The sequence below is a fragment of the Melopsittacus undulatus genome, chromosome 5, assembly GCF_012275295.1.
Source record: "Melopsittacus undulatus isolate bMelUnd1 chromosome 5, bMelUnd1.mat.Z, whole genome shotgun sequence".
NCBI classification, from domain to species: Eukaryota; Metazoa; Chordata; class Aves; order Psittaciformes; family Psittaculidae; genus Melopsittacus; species Melopsittacus undulatus.
The window spans coordinates 77934630-77958172 of record NC_047531.1 but is presented as its reverse complement, the minus strand read 5'-3'; the positions used below and the strand labels follow the sequence as shown (position 1 = coordinate 77958172).

At 44.3% G+C, this 23543-nt stretch overlaps 1 protein-coding gene across 2 annotated transcripts in view; it reads left to right on the top strand.

Annotated features, from left to right (window-relative positions):
* ETV6 (ETS variant transcription factor 6) overlaps nucleotides 1–23543 on the top strand; it is a 133569-nt gene that overhangs the window by 6909 nt on the left and 103117 nt on the right. Inside the window, exon 1 of one of the 2 annotated variants that reach the window (XM_031047996.2) lies at nucleotides 4959–5076. The exons of the other annotated variant lie outside the window; for it this stretch is intronic. Within the exon in view, the coding sequence (XP_030903856.1) occupies nucleotides 5005–5076 (72 nt within the window). The 5' untranslated portion in view covers nucleotides 4959–5004. Of the gene's footprint in view, nucleotides 1–4958; nucleotides 5077–23543 lie in introns of those variants that run through there. 2 annotated transcript variants of the gene reach the window in all.

The window sequence follows — 23543 nt, the reverse complement described above, 5'->3', positions numbered from 1 at the left end:
AATCTGGAGGAAACCAACTGGCATCCAGTAAGGAGAATCCTTCAAACTGATGGAATGCAGCGGAGAGAGATATTCTTTATATAGTTTGAATTTCAACAGAATATGGCTGAAGTGATTTTCCATTATGTCTTTAGTGGGATCCTCAGAAACATCTATTAACAGAAACTAGGAATGCTTTCTAAATGGAATAGGATTCTGTGGAAATCCAGGAGCTTGGAGTTCTACCAGATAAATGAAATGTTTAGTAAAAGTGCCAGAGATAGCAGTACTAGAATTCAGAGACAGATTTATCCAGTTAGTAGGGCCACAACAAGGCATTCAATATCTGCAAAACACATTTCTCTGTTCCCTTTCTCTTTTTTCCTAAAAAGGACTTCACATAAAAGTGGTTTCCATCACTGATAGAGCACTGTGAAGCTCTGCTGATGTGATTTAAGATCAAAGGGAGCAAACCCAGCATTACAGCAATATTGGGGTGCTCCTTCCCACTTCCAAGAAACTCATCTGAGGTCTCTGTTGGGATCCCCCCCATAACAGAAATAATCCCTATTTCCTTCTCATGGATTAGGAGTGGTTGTTTCGTTGTGTTACCTCTTGAAAGGCTGTTCTCATCTTCCTACCTGGCCGGTGCTTTAAAACCTGGGCAAAGCCAAGCCTTCTTAGAGCTGTCCAGGAGTTGAGGTTAGAGGTGGTAGGTTGTGAGGAGCCGCAGGTTCTGGGATGAGGGTGTTGGTCCCAGTTATCACTGGAGGCTACTGCGAAAAACCATTCCCTGGCAGATGAATCCTCCCTGCCACATCCATAAGAAGCTGCTTGGATGTTTCCAGCAGGCAACAACTGTGGGAGAATGGCCGTAACTTGAAGCCTGCAAAGCAATAGGGTTAGCACTCATGGGCCATTATCAGCTGTGCATTGCCTTTCAATTGTGGTGGTTCTGGCCCTGGCAGCCTCACCCAAGCTCCAGAGGACCAGCTCCCTCCCATTTAGAGCATCGCTGTGCTGGGTCTGGCAGCCTGGTGTAGGTACATGTAGGTGCTGGCTACCAGGCTGGGGCTGTGCTGTCACTGTGGGGTGATGGCCCTGCCATCTCCCTGGGGGTGAGGAAAAGAAGGGCTGAGCTGTATTCACAGAGGGGTGAGGATGCACTTGTTCCTGCTAAGTCCCAGGGTGCCAGGAAGGGCACCAGGTTGCAGGAACAGGAGTGCTGATGGGTGTTAAAGATATTTCTCAGTTGGCAGTCTGGGTGGTTGTGTCGCTGTCAAATGGCTTGAGCAAATGGGTTCTCTGGAAGAGGACTCGGGGAAGAGCGTGGGACAGCTTCCAGGGGAAGAAGGTTATGGGCTGTAAAATATTTCATGGCATGCGGCCTGAGATATATATCGCACGTTGGATGGTAAACACTGGGCTCAAACACACTGGAGATGGTGTCTTAGCAAGCTACCTACCTCACACCAGCTGAGTCATCAGAGCCATCCGTGACTGAGCGTGCGCTGGCTTTATTACCTCCCAACTGGGACAAATTACAACTTCTCTTAAACCTCAGAGTAAGAAGAGAGTGAATTAGTAGCGTATGCACAGCCAATTAGCACAGCCAAGTGAACCACGCTGATGGGCAGTGGCTGAGTTTTGCAGCCTTGGAGAAGTGGGCAGAAAGTGCAGTACGTATATATGGGGTTTTTCCTTCACCTGGGTAGTTCAGAGCGGGGCTCTCTGGTGGCTCTCCTGTTTAAAGAAATGGTGAGGTCTCCTCGAGCTGTTTGGTCCTGTTTGCTGACAGACCTCCCAGAACTGGTCTGGCAGCTGAGACTGGATTTTAGGAAATTATTTGGTTGGTGAATAAAAGAAAACAGCTCAGTTTTCAGTTTGGGGTCAAGTAGGCAAACAAAACTGTAGCAGGAAAGGAACAGGCAGTCAGATAGGAATTATCTGTATGTTGTAGTTTGAATGTGTGCCGTGTATCAGTTCAGATTAGAGCCTGTTTTCCTGACCTGCTAGGAAGGTTTTAGAGCACCAAAAGAGAGAGGAAATGGGCAGTGAAATTGACTTGGGAAACTTCCATAGGGGGAGAAACTACATTGCCTACAACTCTCTGGCTTGGATACTGCGGAGGGAGGTACAATAGAAATCTGTAAGTTCACACAGGAGTGTAGTATGGGGAGCAATTACTTCTTACAGTACAAAACTAATTGCTGGTCTTCATCTGTGTTAACTTATGGAACTCACTGCTGCAGGATGCTGTGGAGACTGTAAGTTCAAATGGGCTTTTAAGAGAGTGGAAGAATAGGTGAGGGTATTAAGTCTAACAGCCTCTATGAGGGGATGCAACAGGGCCAACAACACAGGCTATAATTGCACAAGGGAAACATTGCTTTTTCAGTCTGTTAAACCTTTCCTGAAACAGAGACTTCCTGTCTTCTGGGGACAAGATCCCAGGCATGATAGACTTGTTCTGATGATGTGTAGGCATTCAGATGCATCAATGTAAAATTTTACACCCTGGAAGGCTGGTCTCAAGTGCTTACTAGTCTCCTCTGGATTGTTTCCTAAGTCTTGGTCCCAGCAGTCGTGGTTTCAAGAGCACTGGTGAATTGTAAGTGGGAAGAGAGCTAAGGAAGAATCTGTGGCTGTGACTCAGAGAGATTTGTGAAGTCTGGGTTGCTAGGACTAGCGAGAGGCTGGCTTTGTTGCTTTAATTACTGAGATTCAAATGAAAGAGGGGAAAACCTTCAGGGAGTACATGGAAGAGGAATTACAGATCAGCAATTAAGAAAGGGGAAGTTTTTTGGTTATGGGGAAGAGACATTGTTTGCTTCCAGGAGCCAAATGTGAGTTGACCTGTGCTTTCCCAAAGGTCTCCCAGTTCCCATTATCACCCATGTGAAATGTGCTCCTGAAACATTAACTCTTTTTCACATACGTGACAAATGGTGTCCCAGCCGGAGCTTGCAGCCATGGGCATGAGAGTTGCTGCTTTCTTTGCCTGGCCAAATGTTGCAGGCAGTCACTGAGCTGCCTCTCTCGCTAGGAAGTGTTGTCATTTGTACAGACTTTGCATCATGCTTTTGATTGTGACTTGCCTTTTTTTAATGACAAATGGAAGAATGGATGTACAGAATCAATTCTTACATTGTTTTGCATGTGTACTTTTTAGTTGTTCCTGAAGAGTGAGTGATTCATGGTGTTGGACAGCCATTAAAGCATATTGATGTGCAGCTAAATATGGTCTTCAACCTAAATATAGGTTTCTGCTAATATATATTCTAAATATATATTTCTGCTAATCTATACAATGTCTACAAGTATCTATTTAAGTAATTGGATAGCCTTATGCAGATTTAGTTAGGCTTTTATATTGGGAAATACCAAATCATTTGCTGGGTGATTGGTTTTTATCTGTTTTTTCACATGCTGTTTATGATACACAACACTTGGCCTTACAGTGAAATGTAATTACAAGTGCAGTGTCCCCCATCAAAACCCTGAGCATTAAGTAGTTCTGCAAAAGATAGTAGTTTTGATAATTGCACATGAGAAGGAACACGGTACATTTTAAGGTGATATTACTTAATAAATGACAAACATTTTTTATTAAGCAAATATCTCTTTTTCAGTTGCACTGATTGTTTGTTTGTTTATTTCCTGTCGATTAAAATAATGACATAAACTTGAAAAAAATAGGCTTTTTTTTGATCAGAATTTGTCCCTTTGGCTTTTCTGAGAAAAATTGGTATCGTAGTCTTGAAACTCCAACAAACTGCAGGCTTTTCTAGACACACACTGGTGGTAGCAGCAGTCCAGGTGAGTGGTCCTGCAGCCCAGGGCTGGAGCTTCTGCCCTTGGTTTCCACCAGAGCTCCCAGAATGTGCTGCTCTCAGCCCAGCCACCTTCATAGCCAGACATCCTGAAATTTAGAGCTGTTCAGCACTGCTGCAAGATGGGAGCTTTGACATGCGGTGGTTCTCCATGCCCATGTGTGCAGGGAGCTGCTTGAACCCAACAGAGATCTGATATCTGTATTTCTACATACCGACTCCAAGCAATGGGAATGGAGGTTAGTGGTGGAAGGCAAACCAGGAGCCAGGGAAGAAGGGTGGTATTGAGAGTGAAGGAATTAAGATGTGAAGGGGAGGAGTCTGTGGCAGCAACTGCAAGCAGCTGGGCTCACTGAGACTTACGTGGAAAGGGTAAAAGTCTGCTTTAGAAGGTCACAAGAGGCAGAGTGAAGCTGAATTGGGAAGGGTTATTCTCATCCTATGGGAACAGGGAGGATCAGATGGAAGCATCTGGCAGTTCTGAAGAGGGGGAGGTATGTTTTCCCACAACATACAGCGAGGTCACTGAATTTACTGCCAGGAGTTGTAATGCAGGGCCAAACAAGCAATTGGTTTTAAAAGAGAGTTCATACTAGATGGATCTATTTTGGATCATTAGTTGTAAAGATACAGCTGCAGTCCTTGGCTCAGAAGGCCACTAACCTGTGGGGTGCTGTGAAAGGGAGAGTTTATTCCTTGTACTTTTTGCCCTGAGGATTTCCTGCTGGGTGTTTCTGGAGATGTGGTACTGACTTAGATGTTTGGGCTGAACAGAACTACTGCGTTTTTCCATTTTCATTTAGGGCTTTCATGCTTTGGTGCTGGACGCTGTACAGATGCCTCTGACAAGTGGAAAACTAGCCTTTGAGAAAACCTCTCGTGTGAATCAGACATTCTGCTCTGTTTCTTGACCTTGTTGTGATGTTTCCTCAAGCAGAGGTAGCCTGACCATCTGAAATGCATGAGGCCAATGTTCTTCAGGTTATGAAGGACTTTGTTCGGGAAAATTCCTAGGGATTTTCCTGACCTCGACTCTCCTCTTGGGCTGTGACGCCATTTATTGGCATAAAGTGTCCTGACCTATTTTATTTCTCTAGGTTTTTCCCAAGATTTGGCTGGCAGAGGGTGGAAAAAATAATTAGATTCGTGGATAATTCAAGTGCTACGTGCTGTGTCAGCCGCACCTCTTCTGATGGCTGATAAGAGACAAGTGAACACAGTTCCTTGCAAGATGGGGATGCGTTTGTTCGGATGGCCCGAACACGTAAGTGCATGACTGTGTGGCTGATGAACAGGTGTTATACAATACAGGGACAATTCCAGCACTTCCATTAATGTATTCCATCAGCAGGCTTGAAACCTGCTTTGGAGTGGCTATCTTGATTTGATAGTTCAGTCTCTTTGCCTTTCAGTCCCTGACTCTTTTCAAGTTCCTAATTGCTGAGAAAATGAAGGAGGAAGTGTTGTTTACTGGGTGCCTGAGCTTCATTTTTCCACACATAATGATTAAGAAGTGAGTAAGTTGGCAGACAGGACCTTCTTGTTGAGACCCTGTGTACACCAAATGCTTGCCTTCAGTACAAGTTGAGCTGTTTCTCAAACCATGTTTGTCCTGCACCAGTGCAGTTAGTGGGCAATTAGAACTTGAAAAGCCTGGTGGCTAAAAGGGAGAAAATCAAACCTGCAAATGCTTGTGGGTCCTTTACCAAGCCCCACATCTAGAATGGTGTCCTACACAGCAGGCAGACACCACAGCAGCTTGCTCTGACGTGGTACATGCTTACCTGTCTTCAGGCTGAACTGTGATGTCTATGCTGCACAACCTGCTCACCTTTTACTGTCTCCTGAGGCCCTGTCCCACTGCACCAGCTTGGGTGATCCCTCTGGCAATAGGCTCTTTTGCTGTTCCTAAGTGATGCCTGAATGTCTGAAGACATAATTCCCATTACCAACACAGTAAAACAGAAGCATGAATTCCTAAAAGATGTGGATAGCTGAAGATACTCAGTTTTCCCAGTGTTGAACACAGTTTTATCATTCCATACAGAAGTGAGTTAAAGGATATCTGTGTCCCACATGCAGAGTCTGGACACACACTGTTCTAACGCAGTGTGCAAGCGGACCAGTAACGTGATCCTGTGACTGAGGACTGTATTATTTGCCCAAGTTTTTTAGATCATCTCTAGTTTCCTACTGATACCCTAGCTGTTTGTACCAGGCTGCTTATCTCCTCAGTTTCCCACCCAGGCTTTGAGTATCTGTGTGGTTCATGGTGCTACAGGAGTGGGTGCTGGAATGCCATCTGTGGACAAATGAACAGCTAACAATGCACTCTTGAATGCAGCCTTCATTTTTAGGCTGGTGAGGCAAGGCTAAATTTTCTCATGCTTGCCTTCCCCAGTGCTCAGACTGCCCCTTTCTCACATTCCCAAATGGATAGCTGATTTGTTAACGCACAGTCGCCATACTGCATTTTCCTTCAGGTTTGTACCTCCAGTTTTACCTTGCCTTTCATATGTTTGAAGCCACAGTCCTTAAAAGTGGTGGTGACAAGGCTACTGGGAAAACACAGCCCTTGGAAATTGCAAAGTCTGTTTGTTCTTCAAGTCACTTGAAATAAGAGCTAAATGATATGCTTAGTTTTAGAAAGCAGCAGTATTCTATCTGATCTTGTCCTTCTAGTGGAAAAAAAAAGGTGAGGGTTTGATAATCTGTATGGCAGTACAGGGGTAAATTTAGTGATTTAGCCCATTAGTGGAAGGTACTTTAACTTTGATTTCTTAACAGTGTGTCAGATGAAAGAAGAATCATAGCCTGTCTGATTTCCCATTGCTGCTGGCTTGCACAGCTTCTGCCTAAAATGAAAAGGCAGCTTACAGATCCCGGTGTGCACAAGTAGCAGGGTGCTCACGTGGCTGTGTTGTTAACTTCCTGCCCTCTCTTTCTCCATCCCAGGTCTCACGTTTGCCCATTGTTAATTATTCTGGCTAGGGGCCTGCTGAGAAGCTCTGAACAGCAAGCGTTTTTCCAGGCACAAGGAATTTGTGCTGAGGTGTTTGTTTTTCCCATGGCTAAGTAGTGTCTAGTCTTCTCCTGGTTTGCCTTTCCTATGTCTGTCATTTCCGTTTTCACAGGGTGAGGGTATTCTCCCTATACGCTGCCCTATTTGTTGCTGTAACATGCATGTAGAAGGGCATGGATTGTATTGTCAGGCTATTCTAGAACATGTTTTCTTTTGAAGTACAGCAGGATTTGGCATCATAAGAGGTGAGGCTCTTTAAGAATGATACAAAGAAGAGTCCTGATCAAGATGTGGTGAGGCAAGTGAAAACTGTGACTTGAGCAGGGGTCCTGCGTCTTCATCCTAGATTGAATTCTCCTATGGTGTGGCTGTATGGTACTATCATACCAGCCTTCCCTGCCTCCAGCAGTATCTGCTCGTATCAAACTTGGGGCTGGCGTGAAGCTACTGTAACTATTCTTTGAAGACACTGCAAGAGTGTGCCTTTGTTATTTTGCTGAAGAAGTAGTTTGATGAGACTCTTACTTCAAGATAAGGTGGTAGCACCCTGCAAGATCTTGTCCCACCCTTCCCCTTCCTCCTCCCATGGGCTGGCACAAACCTTTGGGCGGCCCTATGCTTGATAGGGCAGCAGATCTAGGTGAAAATGGACAGCTTGTGCTAGCGCAAGGCAGAGCATGGTGTGGAGGTGGTGGGAATGAGCAGCTGGGAACAGGAGGAGGGCAGGGCACGTTTTTCAGGTGGCGGTGCCAGTTGATCTGGGATTAAAGTGTTGATGAAACTCAGAGTAAAGCTTTGGCCAGATCTGCATTACCTGACATGAGAACCAAAGCTTTTAAAGGTGCACGCCTACTTTCTTTACAAGAATCATCCCTTTAGGCTAGGTGGAGTAGCTACAGGAAAAGTGGTCACTGGATCAGGAAAACATGGTGGTGGTTGTACTGAGAAGTGATCTCTCCTTTTCTTATGCTAGCGGACACCAAGGGTCTGAAGCAGCATGGTTTGCTCTTCTAGTGTGAAAGGTAGAGCTGTTGCCTGGAGCTGTGAATGAGCCTTTTGGTATTAGTGCTGTCATCCGTGGACTTCCAACCATCCTATGGCTTGCTCTGTGTTTCTGAACGCACCTTGGCTGCGCTGTTTTGATTTGATTGTAGGAGGATGCTGCGTTAATAAAAGGAGGCACTTGCACCTTTTGAGTCTTCTGAGAGAGACCGAGAACACTGACTGCCAGACCCCCTGCTTTCATTGCAAATTTATGCTGTTCTGTACCACTGCTGCTGACAGACGCTCTGGAGCTGTTTAACCATGCAGCAAAGCATGAAGCCTCTCTGGGTCAGGGGAGGAAGTTAGTCCCACGTGCTTAATCTAGAGGTCATTTCATAGTTTCAATTATCTGTTGAAATTCAGTCCTCCACACGTGCAAACATGGAAATATCCTCAGTCCATACACAATAGCTCTGTGAGCCATGCTTGCCGCAGTTTTCCTGGGAAGTTGGTGTATAAGCCTTGTATTGGATGTGGGGTGAAAGGTATTTGGGGCAGCTTTTCTGTAGAAAACCAGGCCAGCTCATAGATCTTGTTTTATTTTTCGTGTATCTTCCATGTTGGCCTTGCAATGTGGTTATAAAAATGTACCAGCCTGGCCTGGTATACATACTCATTGTCCTGGACAGGGAGGATAGGCTTGGGTTAAAGGTACTCTATGGCGACACGGGAGGTTTTAGTTCAGTCTCTGCTCTGCCAGTCATTCTCTGTGACCTTGAAGTCATTTAATGTGATTGCCCCTTCATAACGTGATAACACCTATCAAAATGGAGTCAGATCATGGGTCGAAACTGCTTGTGCCTCTAATACGAATAATTACTAATGATCTTGCCCCAACAGCTTGCTGGGGTGATGAGTACTGCAGGATTATTGGCAGCAGGACCCAGGGTTTAACAGTACTGGGGATGATTTTGGATAGTTTGGCTTTTTTTCTTTAACTTCTGCTTCAAACTCTATCTGAATTACTCCTAAAGATACATACCACTGTGTTTTTTGGTGCATAAGAGGCGGCCTGAACCACGGCTAGGATAATGAACTTAAAATGTAATGAAAATTAGTGTTAAAACCTGCACAGTGTAGAACTGCTGAGCTGTCAGTTTGCTGTTAACCCCAACGTTACCGATTGGGGTAGATTCTAATGAAATGGTTTATTTTGGCGATAACAGCTTAGATGGTTGTTGTGGTAAAGACTTGGGAAATTCCTCTCCCTCCTCCAAAGTTATTTGGATACCTAAAGAAACATTTGCAGCTGAAGGAGGAAAGAGATTGATCTTCAAGACCCGAGTATTTACTGGAGATAATTGTGTTTGATTGGACCTGATCTCTGTACTCCACTGATTTCAAGAGGATTTGGCTGGAGACTATAGTGATAGCTGAGCAAGAGATAATTGATAAAGGAAACCTCATTATTAGTCAGTGGCCCTGGCCATAATGAAAGCTAGTCAAGACGCAGATTTTGTCACACAGGTAAAATCACTACTTTTAATTCATTTTCTGAAGGCTTGAACATGAGTGGAAAAAGTGTATTTGGTTTTAAAGAAATGCTGCAAACTCTTAGAAGTCTGACCAGGCTCCTAGAGATTTGTTAACAGCAAAGTCAGTTTTCTCTTTTAATTCCTATTATTTTTTATTTTGAGGTATTCTCGTACAAAGCAGAATGATTCAGCATTGCAGAACTTCATCCTTCATTTGGTTTCGCCCTGACTCAGCCTGGGGAAGTTGACTGAAACAACACCTTTCCCTCAGAATACAGATGTGTTTTCTAATAATGATAACTTCTGATTAGCAGATGGTGGCACCAACAGCAACAAAAATAGGAAATGATGGTACAAAGTAGCAGTTGTTTTTCCTCTTTACTCTTGAGCCTGCATGATGTCACTGACTGGCAGCCTGGTTGGGAAGGAGGCGACTCACTGACCATTCTTGCTCTGGAACAGTAGGTAGCACTGATGCTGTTGCTTCTCTGCAGCCCCAAGAGGTGACTTGCTGTCTGATTACCTGTCTCCTCCCCTGCACCAGCTCAAGACTTAGCAACTTGAGGCTCAACAGGGCTGACCTTGCTGGGATGAATCACCTGTCATTGATGTGTGTGCACTACTGATGGCAGAGAAAGAAGGCAGAGATGCTTACTGGCTGTGATACAAGTCTGCTTTCCATGGCTCTCAGTGCATCAGATGGAGGCATCTTTTCCTCCAGAGCCTGCAAGTTGGAAAATGTAACCGTGCTTACATACTGAGGGAGGGTTTGTGTTGCCTCCAGCCACTTCAAAATGTAAACCACTGAGAACATCTCTGAGAAGTATGAAATTGATGCGGGAAGTACTTCAATAGTTTGGTCAACTGCTGTCTTCAATTGTTTGGTCTGCTTTGTTTGGTCCAAATGTTTAGTCCACCTGTCTTCCATTCATCTGTCTGTTATTTTATTCTTGGTTCCTTGTGTGTACTGTGATTGGAAGTAATCTCCATTTGTTGTTAATCTGCTTTCAGATTTATTTAAAGTGCTTGTCTGCCTTGGTTTTGTCTCCTGTCCTGTCTCAGAGATGTGGTTTTATTCTACCATCCCTAGCTGAGCACTTTGCATCATACACAGGTACCTAGGTGCCAAGGTAGTCGTACTGTCGAACTTGTTCAGCATGGACTGGATAGTTACCAAACAGTGAAGAGATCCAATGCTGAATGTTTTTGTTTTGTTAAATTTAAAAAGGAAACAATATTTAACTGGAACACTCCCCTATAAAATAAGTCCTGCCAGTCCTGCTGCGTCACTGGTGGTGTGGACTCGAAGCACTGTTAAGGGACAGTGGCTCTGACCTGACAGTCAGCTCCCAGGGGTTACTCCCTTCCTTTTCCTTTGGTCAATGTTTGCCCCCTTGTCTGGGAGCAGGCACAGAATCTATGTCCCTTTTAAGTTGAGTAGCTGGACAGGGTGTTTTGGAGCTGTTCCTGCTGGGCTTACTTCAGTTTCAGAGACGCATTTTTGTTGGATCCATCCGTGAATTAGCTCAGCTCAAGCAATGTTAATTGTGCAAGTTTTACTTGGGACCAGTACAGCAGACAAGGAAAGGTGTGTGTATGTGTGTGGGAGGATGTTTTCAGCCCCGTAAATAATAATCTCCGACTCTCCGCAGGTCATTTCTTTCTTTCCTCTCCCATTACTCCCAAGGATTGTTCCTGCATGTTTTAGGGGTGAGATAAGGTTTCCTTTGTAAGTTAGGTGCCAATTTGAGCTTTAGTCAGAAGCTTTACGAAAAGGTGGTTGAAGTGCTGGGGGAAGGAGCTCCCTTTGAGCATCTTCCCTTGCCTGCTGGGTATCCCTGTGAAGAACTGTGGGTTCTTAAATGCCTTGAGAAAGGGCAGGGGGATAGGTTCCTGGAAGAGTTTTCTTTTCCTGGGGGACCCCTGAGGAATTTTGCTCGCACTTGCAGCCACTTTGCGGTGAGTACAAATGCACCTCGCTGTGCACTTCTTGGAACCGGGGCTCGCTCTCCACTTACATCTCAAGTAGTGGTGCTGCATGTGTTTGTGTACCCCTCCTCACTCCCACAGTCCTGAGGTTGTGGTGGATTTTTGGCCACCTGTGGTTGGAAGCAGAGCTGCAGAGCACTCTGCGTGTGTGCGTGTGTGTGTGTGTGTATAGAGGGATAGCAGATTAGAAAATGAGAGGTTGAGAGGCTCAAACAGCTTCCTGACAGTGTGGGAGTACAGGGCAGAGAAAGGAAGAGAAATCTTTTTGAAGCTATATCAGTGCTTTACACGGACGAGAATAGCAGGCAGTGTATTGACAGAGTGGTCTGAGGATAAATGTGGCCACGTAGCAAAGCCTTAGTGCTGTGAAATCCCTGCTGTCCACCGGTGAAACAAATTCTTCCAGCTTGAGTGCAGTTTCACTGGTGTGGTTGAGTCCACGGTACATGCTTCCGTTGGCATAGCTGTGTTAGAGCTGGTGGGCATTGGTCTGCATGTGCCTGTGGTGTGTGTGTGGCTCTTCTAAACACTACAGAGGAGGTGTGAGGAACAGCACAGGTCACATCTTGTGACATGTGCTGCTCCCAAGAGAAGAGATGAGGTAGCTGGGTATTCTCCTTCTGCAGATCTGTAATGTACAATGTTCATGGTAGATACTGGTCCTTGGGAGAGTGAATCTTTCCTCTAGCTTGTGTAAGGTCCGTCTTGAGACGGATTAAACTTCCTGAAAGCCTGTAGTGGGTGGTAACCGCGTCTTGGTTCCATGATGGAGCAAGGCCCAGCTTTTGTTTCGTGTTTTGGCCACTGTTTTCCAAGGCTTAACAAAGTAAATCAGTGTAATTTCCTTCGGTTTTCTAATGGGTAAACTGAGGCAGAGAGGAGCAGTGGTGAAAAAGGAGCAGCTTATTTAGCATCTGCTACTCTATGATAGGAGTAGCACCTGTTCTAGCCTGGTTCTGTGAGCACTTGTTCAATGGCACATTTAAGCACATGCTTAATGATAAGCATGACAATAGCTCCTGTGCCATGTCCTCTTTTCAGAGCATTGTGAATAGCATTATTCACTGAACCCAAACTGCAGGGCTGATTCCACTTATACCAACCCATGAGTATCACCCAGGCTGACAGCCAGGAGAAAGCTGGTGTAAAGGGTGTCAACAGCAGGCCTGTAGAACCTGTCTTATTAAGGATGCAAGAGATGGAGCAAACAGGCATCTTTACAGTGGAGAAGTGTTACCAGTTGGGTTGCAGGCGATGGAGGCAAACAAAATTGCCTTGACAGTTGGCTCTTGGATGGAGTTTACTTGAAAAGAAACCCCTGGTAGGCTCAGAACAGTCACAGAGAAGGAGCACAGGGTCCCCAAGCAAACAGTATCATACAGCAGTGTAATGACCCCTGTTAGTCATCCCTTGAGCATTTAAGCAATATATTTACTCTGTTTAAAAGAACCAGCTACCTAAACCAACAACAAACCCCAGACCAGATGAACAATGACTGTTCTGATATATCCACTTTCCTGTCTTCAGAGAGAGCTTCAGCCTTTGCAGTTGGCGTAAGGTGTTTCATGGTTATGTGAAGAGGCAGAATTAGATCAGCATTGGAAGCTGCTTTAATGAAGCCCAAGGTTTGAGAGGCAATCTAGCTTTTTTAAGAGCAGCAGTTTATTGTCAAGAAAATGAACTTTTCTAGGGTCTTGACTCAGGAGCTGTTTGCAGGATTGTGGGATTACGGTGCCTAGAAAGAGTGTCACAATGCCATTTGCTGCTTAAGTCCTTCTTGTACACCATGTGAGACACTGTTCATTTTTCCTTGCTCTGTAAGCCAGCCTTAGTTCACTATATGCCTCTGAGCATTTTAATCATCTTGCCGCTGATTTTTGGAAGGGTATGATTCAGAACTTTCACCCGAGTTAGGTTTTTCTCAATGAGATTGCTTAGGAGAGAATAAGTTTCAGGATTGTATCTCAGGAACGTGTGTACATGTGTTTCTTTCTATCTGTATATGCAGGATTTTGGGGAGTGTGCCAATCCTAGCATCAGGACTTAATCCATTCTGATTGGAACCAATGGGAATTTCCATTACTCATTGCCGCTGATACCCTGGAAGTGCTCAAAAACTGTGTAGATGCCATGGTCAGTGATGGTCACACTCAGTGACATGATTTACTGGTGGACTTGGTGGTCCTGGGGTAATGGTTGGACTTTATGATTTTAAAGGTCTATTCCAATCTTTGTGTGTTATATGGTGTTGCCTGTTATTTTTGTTGTTGTCTAAAATTAGACTACTGTATGTGCCCTAAAGAGTCTGAAGTGGGTTTTTTGTCCACTTTCTTATGGGTGACATGTCGAGCTCCCTGTGTGCTCCTGTGCCTCAGTATTCCCTGCATGTAAGAAAAGAAAATGCAAGATAAATGCTGCTGTATTGCCTTATAGTGCTGGGAGGCACTTTAACTGTGCTGCTGCCTGTACGACATGCAACAATCCTGCAACACCTTGTTCCACAGTATGTAAGCACAAGCTAGTAACAAGGACAGGCTGATGTTGTTCTGTGATGTTTGATGCATGTAGATAACTTAGTTTCCACAAAGGAGAAGTAAATTCTGTGACAGATTGAAGGGGGTGAATAGGTGTCTGAAGATGAGTGAAAGGTGAAAGGGAAGACTGTTAAATGGAAGGAGAAAAGAACTTGGTTACTGCCATAGAGGTATTACCAAATTGGGAAGCATTGGGTTAACATCCAGTTCCATAGCCAGAAGGGTTAAGAATTATTTAAATAACATCTACATAGCAATTTAATAAATGGTTAAATGATTTAATAAAAGGTTAAATTAAATTTATTAAATGGTTGGTAGAAAGCTAGAGCCATAATATTTTCTCTTTTGTTTTGGAAGGTGCAAGGGGTAGATTGAACTGGTGCTTCAGAAAGGGGTTGCTCATCTCTGTAACATCTCAGAAAGTCAGGATTAGTAACTAATTGAGCCTGGCTGAATAAAGAGAAAGGAACATACTCCCCCCTCATAGAAACTTGCAATTTGTGATGCAGATTGAGGGGAGGCACGTATACCACTTTTGAAGCTTGTCCTTACCTCACCCAGGTAGTTGCCATACATGAGATGTGCATCACAAATTTTGCTAAACTTTCATAGCCAGATGAGCAGAATCGTGCAAAACTTGTGTGATCTCAGGTTTGTGACTCAGGCCTGGGGGCTGGAAGCAGCGGGGATTTTCTGGACCTGCACTTGATTTTGGCCAAATATAGGTTGAGTGTCTTGATGGTTTGAGGGTGAAATAATTGAAAACTTTTATGTTTACAGTGATGATCTTGGTTAGAAGACTAAAGCAACGGCTCTTGATCTGAACATTCCCAAATTTGGAAGTCTGAAATCCACATCTGGTTAGAATTTTTAGATGGAAAGATTTTACCCTTACAGAAAAAAATCACTCGTGCTTAAACTTAAACAACCACAAAATGAATCCCACAGAAAAGACAAAACATTGTGTGGAGTGCATTTCTGGGGGAAGGAATTGATTGCAGTGCTTGTCACCTTGATGTCCTCAATTCCCACTACTAACTTCGTGTTGCTCAAGTTAAAAAGAGAGGCTCGTGGATTAAAGCAAGGTGTATATCGTGGTTGAACGTGCTTTGAGACGTTCTCTTGGACTGCCTCTTGGTGAGGAAGTTAAGGGTTAATAATTTGCTCTGTCTGCTCTTGGTGCAGAGATGTAGTCTTCGCGCACCAAGAACACAAATGCACAGGGGTCCCGCTGGGTTTGGTGGGATTACTCACGTGGCTGAATGCCTGCAGGCTTGCAGCTCAGTTTTATAGGATTCTTTTTTAGAATCCTTTTTAAAAATACACAGGAATTAAGCAATTTCCCTTACACAGTGCCTCAGCCAAAGCCCACTGAAGTCATTGGGAAGACTCCCACTGTTTTTTAGCTGGCATTCGGGTCTATCCTGTATTGCTTATGGCCTAGTCTACTGGGGGGGTGTGTGGGGATGTATAACCATCTTAGTTCTTCTAGAATGGCTATCCTGCTGTAATACAGTTGCCATGGAATAGGTTGCCCACGTTACTAGTGGCATAATTATTCTGGGACAAAAATACTTTGATTCCAGAATTGTCTCTGTATGGGAAGCCACTCCAGAATAAAAATTGGGCAATGGCTTCATGTGCAATAGCTGGGCTGCTTGGTTGCTTTCTGTAGGCAAGGTGTTTTAAACAGAGATGAAAGGCAGTAATGTGCATCCTCTTTTCCATCAGCACAGCCTGTCTGCTGTGAGTTTTTGCTGAGTTATAGTTCTCCTATGTTACAACACAAAATACTGAAACCTCCCAAAACCCAAGGAGAGACAAGCCCTTACTATGGACTCCAGCCAAACTCCTGATCCCACTATCAGATATGCATAGGTGGACCTCTGTGTCCACTAGGACTTTACATGTGCAGATACCCACCTACACAGATCTGATGGCAGGATCATGACCTTACACTAGTAAGAGAACACAAGTGCGGCCCTTTGGGGATGAGTACACAGGGAATGTGGAGAATGACCCAGGCAGTTCAAAGTCTTGGAAGTGTGCTATTTTTGAGGTCCCTGATCAAACATACCCACTCTCACATTTTAATGGGAGCCCTATTTATGGAGATGTTGATAAGCAATCTGGAGGGAAAGCTTTATCTGCCATTGCCTTTTTGCGCCAGCACAGATGAAGCAAAACAATAGGTTAACTCTGCATTGTGTGTATGGATCCTATGAACGGTTAGAGTAGACTCTAAGAAAGAGATTTTATGGTTTCCATGTTTGGGTCTGACAAGACCAGTAGGGCTAAGCTTTTTAGGATAATTTTCAAGGCTGCAACATTACTTTTGTCTGTTTAGCTGTTCCTTTAATACCCTAACTCTTCTGTTAACATGAGCACCGGCTAATACACTACACATATGTGCATACACCATATTAATTCCAGACACTTCACAGGCAGATCTTAGAAATATGGCCACATGATGATGTGTTAACTTTAAAGTATGCACTTCAGAAATAAAGCAGGAGTTTAAAGAGAAAAGATGGGTTACACTGAGACTTACTCTGTCCCTTTCTTTGTAGTACATAAATTCATGCACATATATGGAATTTGCAGGAGGAGATGAGCTAGTGTTTGCCTTTTTTTATATTAACCAAATACATTGGATGTGGTGCGGGTTCTTACATCTGTGTAGCGTATTTATTACATAGAAATAGAACGGGTGGAAGTGGCATTTCCCACGAAAAATGTCAAATTATTTTTAATAGATTTTTCCTTTGTAGTAAAAAAGTGTTTATATCCATTTTCAGAGGAAACACATTTTTCCATAAGGACGTGGATTTATTTTGAAAATCAGAAACTTCTCTGTGTTAATTCCCATCTTGAGACCTCTACTGTAAATGTCTGCCCTAAAAACTGTTGAGTGTCCTCCACTCTATTTAATTAAAGTAGATATGGAAGCTTATCAGCTTGTCACTGGGTTGGACTTGGAGAAACCTGGTTGAAGACCAAGTCAGACATGATGTTCTGGCTGTAATTAAACCAGATTGAAGAGGTGCTGCCTCAAGTACTTATCACTGTATTGTCTCTACCATCTCTATCCTACCTGCCTGCAGTTGTTTTCTTTTAATGGTGAAATTGGGAACTTGAGATACCCATCTCAGTGGGATTTACCTCCCACTGTCCGGGGGGCCTGTTGTGGTCTCCTGAACCAGGTTTTCCTGTGATCTGAAGCCTGTTTTCTTAGTGTCATCTACATGTTGAGATAAAGATGAGATGTTTATTAAAAAGCAAAAGAAGTTAAGACTGCAAACTAATTCCTTTTTAAAACGAGCAGAGAATCTATTTTTCCATTATAGGGAAATATGGAAAGCAGATGGTAGGGATTTTTGGCAGTGGGAGTTACTTTATTTGTTGGTGGAGAAGGGCTTCTAGAGAGGGTGTGTGGTGGGGAGCATGACTTGATTCACATGCTCCATTGCTGCAGAGCCATCCCAGATATATCTTGACCCCTGCTGCAGTCAAAGCTCAAGTGGTTCAGAGAGACTGATGAGGTGTGCTGACAGCATCCTGCCTTCTTGGCTTGGGCTCGTGTAAGCAAAAGCCAGCCCAGACCTTGCTCTCTGTGGAGCCTCCATTTCTTTGTATTTCCTTCAGAACCCTCTTCGATATGTGGCTCCTTGGGCACCTTGCAACACAGGCTGGGTGTGTATCCCCTCTTCCCAAGCGCACTCACCATGCTTTGGTGTCCCTGCATGCAGCGCGGGAGCTCGGCCACTTGGCTCTGCCGCTGGCTGCAGAGGCAGCCTTGGAAACTGGGTGTGAGATACAGGCTTCCTTTGAAGGGTGCTGCATGGAGAAGGAAGGTGGTGATGCTGTTGACATGATGCATTTTGAGTGGCTGCATGTGCCTGCCATGCAGGACTGGCCAAATGTGGTTGGTGTAAAAGGGATGTTTTGCGGGGAGCCCCCGCTTGCTCACAGCTGCAGAGAAAAGGAAAGCATGCAGGCTGAAGCCAGTGTAACCAGCACGGCTGCGATTGTCCTCCCAGCAGCCAGGTAGGCAGGGCAATTCCATGGGCCTGGCCTCATCCCAGGCCTTGCCAGTGCAGTCTCAGCACTTCTGATACAGAGTTTGCCTTACAGCAAAGTCCCCTTGTTCTCTGGGTAGAGGAGGATGGAGAGACTCCTCTCCCTCCTCCTAAACCATGCTACAAGCTTACCACTGGCACATGGCTTGGCCTGGGAGCTGTGTGGCTGAGGTGCTGTTCCTGCCTGCCTGTAGGCTAGGTTTCAGGCTCAGGTAGCAGCTTTAATCAGCCGGCAGTTCTCTACCATGATGTATTTTGTGATCCCAGCATTGCTCGGTCTGACCTGCTGCCACCCATCTGCTGGCTTCATTGGGCAGTTAATGCCTGGGGTCAGGAGGTCTTCCTTTCAGACCAGGGCTCCTCTGCCTCTCTGGCTATTATGCATGTATTCTGTATGTTAATGTTCGTCACCCTTTATCACAAGCCTTGCAACATCTGCTCAGCTCAATTTTCATCCCCCTGCTAGCTAGCGAGGAAGTGACTGTGCTTTCCAAAAGGGCAGGGGAAGGAAAGGAGGAAAAAACCTAAAGCAAATGGTCTTGTGAGCCTGGTGGTGCAAAGCATCCCTTCTTCTAGGCCCGCTCTTTTGTACTAAATTTAACTGTTGTTGCAAATGAGCAGGCTTGTCCCCAGCAGCAGCATGTAGTCCATAAAACATCTCTGTTTCCTGCCGATTTCATGTTTTGCTAGGAAGGATGCAATGCAGGACTTGAGATAGGATTAAGCAATGAGCATGGGCGTTAGTTGAATGACCGTAGTGAGAGACAGGCTTGTTCCCTCTCTCAGCCCTGTCCAAAGGGAGGTAGCTGTGACCTACTGAGTTACAATAAGCTTTTCCTTCACTGCTGGGGCTGTTCTCTTGTGCCATGGTGTAGTTGTCTCCCAAAATTACCTGGTGCAGGACATTAAGAGCTCCGTGATCAGATGTTTGTGATTTGACAGAAAGAGCTGACACTGGTTTAAAAGGAAATTGTAATATTTCCTTCATAGAGCCACTGATGAGAAACTTTGGACAAGAGTTGTACTTGACAGAATATGCTTTGACATAGTTGAGAGAGGCAGGAGATTTCTTATGTGGCTTTTCATCACAAACAGCATCATCATGAGAGCAGCATCTTTTACATCTTGTCTGCCCCTGCTGCCCGTTCCCCACCTGAAATCTTAACTGTGGGTGACATTAGAGACACTTTGACAAGGGCAAGCTGTGAAGAGGAGTGTGAACAGCCATCCCCATGTTAAGGAGATTAAGAGTCAAAGTTCACTCAATCTATGGTTCAAGTATTTTTAAAGGGAGAAAACCATGTCCAAGTTGTCTGGAAGCCTGTTTTCTGCATGAAACTTGAAGGAAATGAGACCAAAGTTCAGGTAGACTTCCGGGGTTTAAAATGGTGAAGATCTGTTGCACTGGTGTAAGTAAAATTTAACTGAACAGATAATTTCTGGGTTGTTTTTTCTGCAAGATTTCCCCTGCCCCCATTGGCTTCAGATGTCTTTGAAACAAAATTTGTATTTTTAAATTCTAGCTGAGTAACAGCAGCAAGAGTATATGGCATCTACTGTTCATGCGGTCATCCTTAAAGTGCTTGTATATCACATGGAATAATCAGGTATGGATTTATTTATACAGAACTGAAGTTTTCTGAGGTCTGAGATGCAATTTTGGTCAGAGCTTGTATAGATGCAGTAGAGAATCATAGCCTCGAGTGCAGCACAAGAGCAGAGAGGAGCCGTGTGGTCTTACCCCTTCTGCTCTCAAAGCTCAGGTCCTGTGCAGCAAATGATGGTTAGCACAGACAACTATATCCTTACGTGTATGTTTAGGAATTAGGGCTCGTGCTCTGGGTGCTGATGATTTGCCTACTCTTGGCTTAGATCTGACGTCAGTGTGTGTAAGTGAAAAAAGCCCTTGTTTTTTTCCCTTGTTCTCTGAAAACAAGAGTGTCTGGAATTAATATGTAGAAAAAGATAGGTAGGCAAATAGTCATGTGGATGCTAATGTTCTGTAACGATACAAACTGTCTGTGTAAATCTGTGTCAGGGATCAAAGCACCTGCCCCTGGGATTACCCTCATTGCTGTACAAATTGGCAGCCAGGAGTTCAGGGATGATCTGTGCATATGGGGAAGGGGGAGGTAGATGTTTTAAAGGTATAGGTAATATGTGAAAACACAGATTTTATAACCTGTGCTAAATATTTTGGAGTTGGGGAGTGTGGTTTGGGGTTTTTGTTGTTTTTGAACAGTGATGTAGGTTGCATACCTTAAATAACGCCCTTTAGTGGAAAAAAAGAACATCTTGAGAGACTGGCCACTAAAGCTGTGTCCTCACTGCTCTTGCAGTGTACCTTGTAACTCCAGTTTTCCCACTGCTCTCTCCTGTTTACGTGCACATCCTTACCTCCACTAGAGTGTTGCTTTCTCTTTGAGATTAAGTGATTGAAACTCCTTGTTGCCAAAGCTCAAGTTATGAAAATGATAAAGAGTGAACCATCCTACTTACATTAACTGCATCTGCTGATGCAGTCACTGTGTGTAGCTTATCAACTGCCTCTGATTAACCTGAGGGTCACTTTTGCTTGGGTTTGAGCCCCCAGTGGCTTCCGGTAAGACTTTGCTCTCGAGTAGATAAAGAGCACTCATGCATTCCTTATGTCTAGTGTGCTTTGGATTGTTACTTCTGGTTGCAGGGTGGTAAGGGACAGCAATTAAATCCCTGCAATTGTTTACTAAACCCTGAGCTTTGACTACACAGGAATTTGTGGTCGGTCGAGTACAAATTGAAATGAAGAGATTACAATTGACTCCCATTAACTAACATAGTAGTAAAATTTACTAGCCAACATTTGCTTCACAACAACTGTTTTGGGTGGTTTTCTTAGGCTGATACACCCCTTTTGAGACTGTTGGCATGCTGTATGCTTGGTGCATCACCTTTAATAAAAAGACATTCATGTTTTTTCTGACTTACATAGCTTTTGTAGTTGAACCTTGGTGGTAAGAGTCTTTGCTTCTACAGACCAAGGAGGTTATGTTGTTTCCTTCCACTTGCTCTCATGAGTGTTCCTTTCCATCCTCCTCAGTGAGATGTGGTTCTTTTCTGTGTTCTCTGCTCTACCTGGGGCTGTCAGTGTTTCCCATTTTTCTTTTCTCCCATGCACTAGAGAATTTGTGCCCCTACATTTTCACCTGTCTCTTAGTAACAGGCTTCCTCACTCTTTCCCCAGACTTGGAGCTCTCTGTATATCTAATAATAATTTCTGTTGTGCCAAGGGTGCTATATGCATCTCCCAGCAGGGTTGATGCATTCTTTTTCTTTTTGGCTGTTTTGTAATTACAGGCTTAGCTGTGGCAAGGGGTATGCTGTGATATGTCACAATGTCACCAGCCAGCTATTGCAAGTAATAGGAGCAGGTAGTTCTGCTCACTAACAAAGATACGAGTATCTCAATTTTCTACTTTTGCAATTCCCAGTGTTCAGCAAAACCTGTAGTTCCCTGTGTCAGTAGGATAGTGCATGCTTGCTCACAATCTTTTTAAGATTATTTCATGCAACACCAAAGACCAAGATCTTGAGTTTGTTCTTACATGCTTGCAGGTTGAGATGAGTTTCAGCACAGGTTCCCGATTGTTATGAATATTGACATTAGCCTAAAAGTGGCAATAGCAGTATGTAATAGTATGCATATATAATGTAAGCATATGTGCACACATATGTGCATGCGTTGAAAGACAGCAGAGCTTTGCCTGAAGCCTTCCACTCTTCCACCTACATCAACTGTTCAACAAAGTCTTAGGTTTCCATACAAATCAGGCTACTCTGCTTTTAAATGTGTTGGTAGCTTTAGCGCTTCCTGTTTGGGCCCTTGTATCTCTGTATTTTTATTGCTATGATTCCAGTTTCGATGGGAATAGGAAGAGAAGCTTTTGGTGTAAACAGATTAATACAGTTTTCTGTGACATACTAAGTTAAGTAATTTTAGCACTGGCTTAGCAGGCAGGAGGCAAGTAGAGTGGTTGCTAGTCGCGTGATGAATGCAGCTTGTTGTGTTGATATCATCCCACCACCCATACAGCATGTGCTGTGCTGTTTACCTCAGACTGGATTCTCCTGGTGCGGAGAACCACACTTTCCATCAGTTGGATGCCTCTGTGTCTGAACCTAAAAGTAGCTCAAGGGTGCATGCTGTAGAGGAGGAGTCTGCATAGGATGGCTGCACCATGCCTGTGAAGTCTGATCCACAGAACTTATAAGTATCTGGACTGTTAGGAGGGATCCTCTCTCTCACATTGCTATGTGGTCATGTGTGTAGGTATTACTATTGAACCCTTCCATGGTGGCCATGAAGAGAGCTGGACCAGCTCAGAGAGCTTACAACTGCAGGGGATGGTGTTTCTGTAGGGCTTGCAGGTTCAGGAGGAATGGCTGTTCTCATGTAAGCTGGTTTTAAGGGCTCCCACACAGCTGCCTTTATGGCACAACTGGAACTCAGTGAATGATTTTGTTTTTGTTTTCAGGTGGGCACCCATTCACTTGTTGGGTAGTCAGCTTTTAAATCCTTCCTAAACCACTTTGGAACCCTTCTGGCTGACAAGCAGATCCTGTATGAGGACATCACCCAGCCCTGCAAAGCTCAGCCCTTTGGGAGCAAAACCAGTTGCCAGAGAAGCAGGTGTGTCAGCTCAAAGTGGCCCATGAGGAGCAGCTGTACACTTGAACTTTGCCCGTTTATTTGCTCAAGGTTTTATCTCATCCTTTATTATACGGAAAATGAATATTTACCATGTCAGTTAAAGCAGGGCCATCTGAGTGGCGGGCTCCTTGTGTGTGTGGTGGCCTCACGGGTGAGAGTGTTGAAGGGGAAGGCCGTGCTTTCTGTGCCATCAGAGAAGATAGGAACACCTGAGTAAACAGTGGGCACTGGGGCTGAGTGGGTAGGGTTTGGTACACTCGATTGATTTCCTTTCCCCCCAGCTTTTTTTCTCATGCCCATAGCATTTTTGTTCAGTGGGCAGACTCTGACACTAGAGCAAGACGAGTGTTCAGAATAGAAAGCTAAACTTGCCTGTTATTTTTCATGTTGCTTCAGGAATTTGAATGTGGATAGCAAATTTAATACTGAAACAGAAATTTCTTCTGAATTGAAGGCCAAATGTTCCACTTGGAAGGTGTAGTAGCACAGTCTGCTGCTGTGCTCAATATAAGTTGTACTGGAAGAAAACCAACCCCAAACCAACAAACCTCAACATTAAAAGAAACCCTCTGTAGTAATTGAAAGGGCTGTTTTTGGTGCAATGTTGTGATTTTTAGCAAGATTGTGTGCATTGAGAGAAATGTTTACGATGAGATTTGTTACCACTTCTGGTCTTTAGAACCTCAGCAGTGGACTTGTAGTCAGGCAGTTGCAATTGATGAATGATTTTTTTGTCTAGTGCATAGTAGAAGGACAAAACAGCATAATTTTGTGATACTAGAAACTGTTTGATGTTGGAAGTAAAGCATCCATATCCATATACAGTAACCCAGTCTTGGCTGGGAGTTAGGCACCTGTTCATAGGGGAAACGGCATGTCCTAATATGCAGGGAAGCCT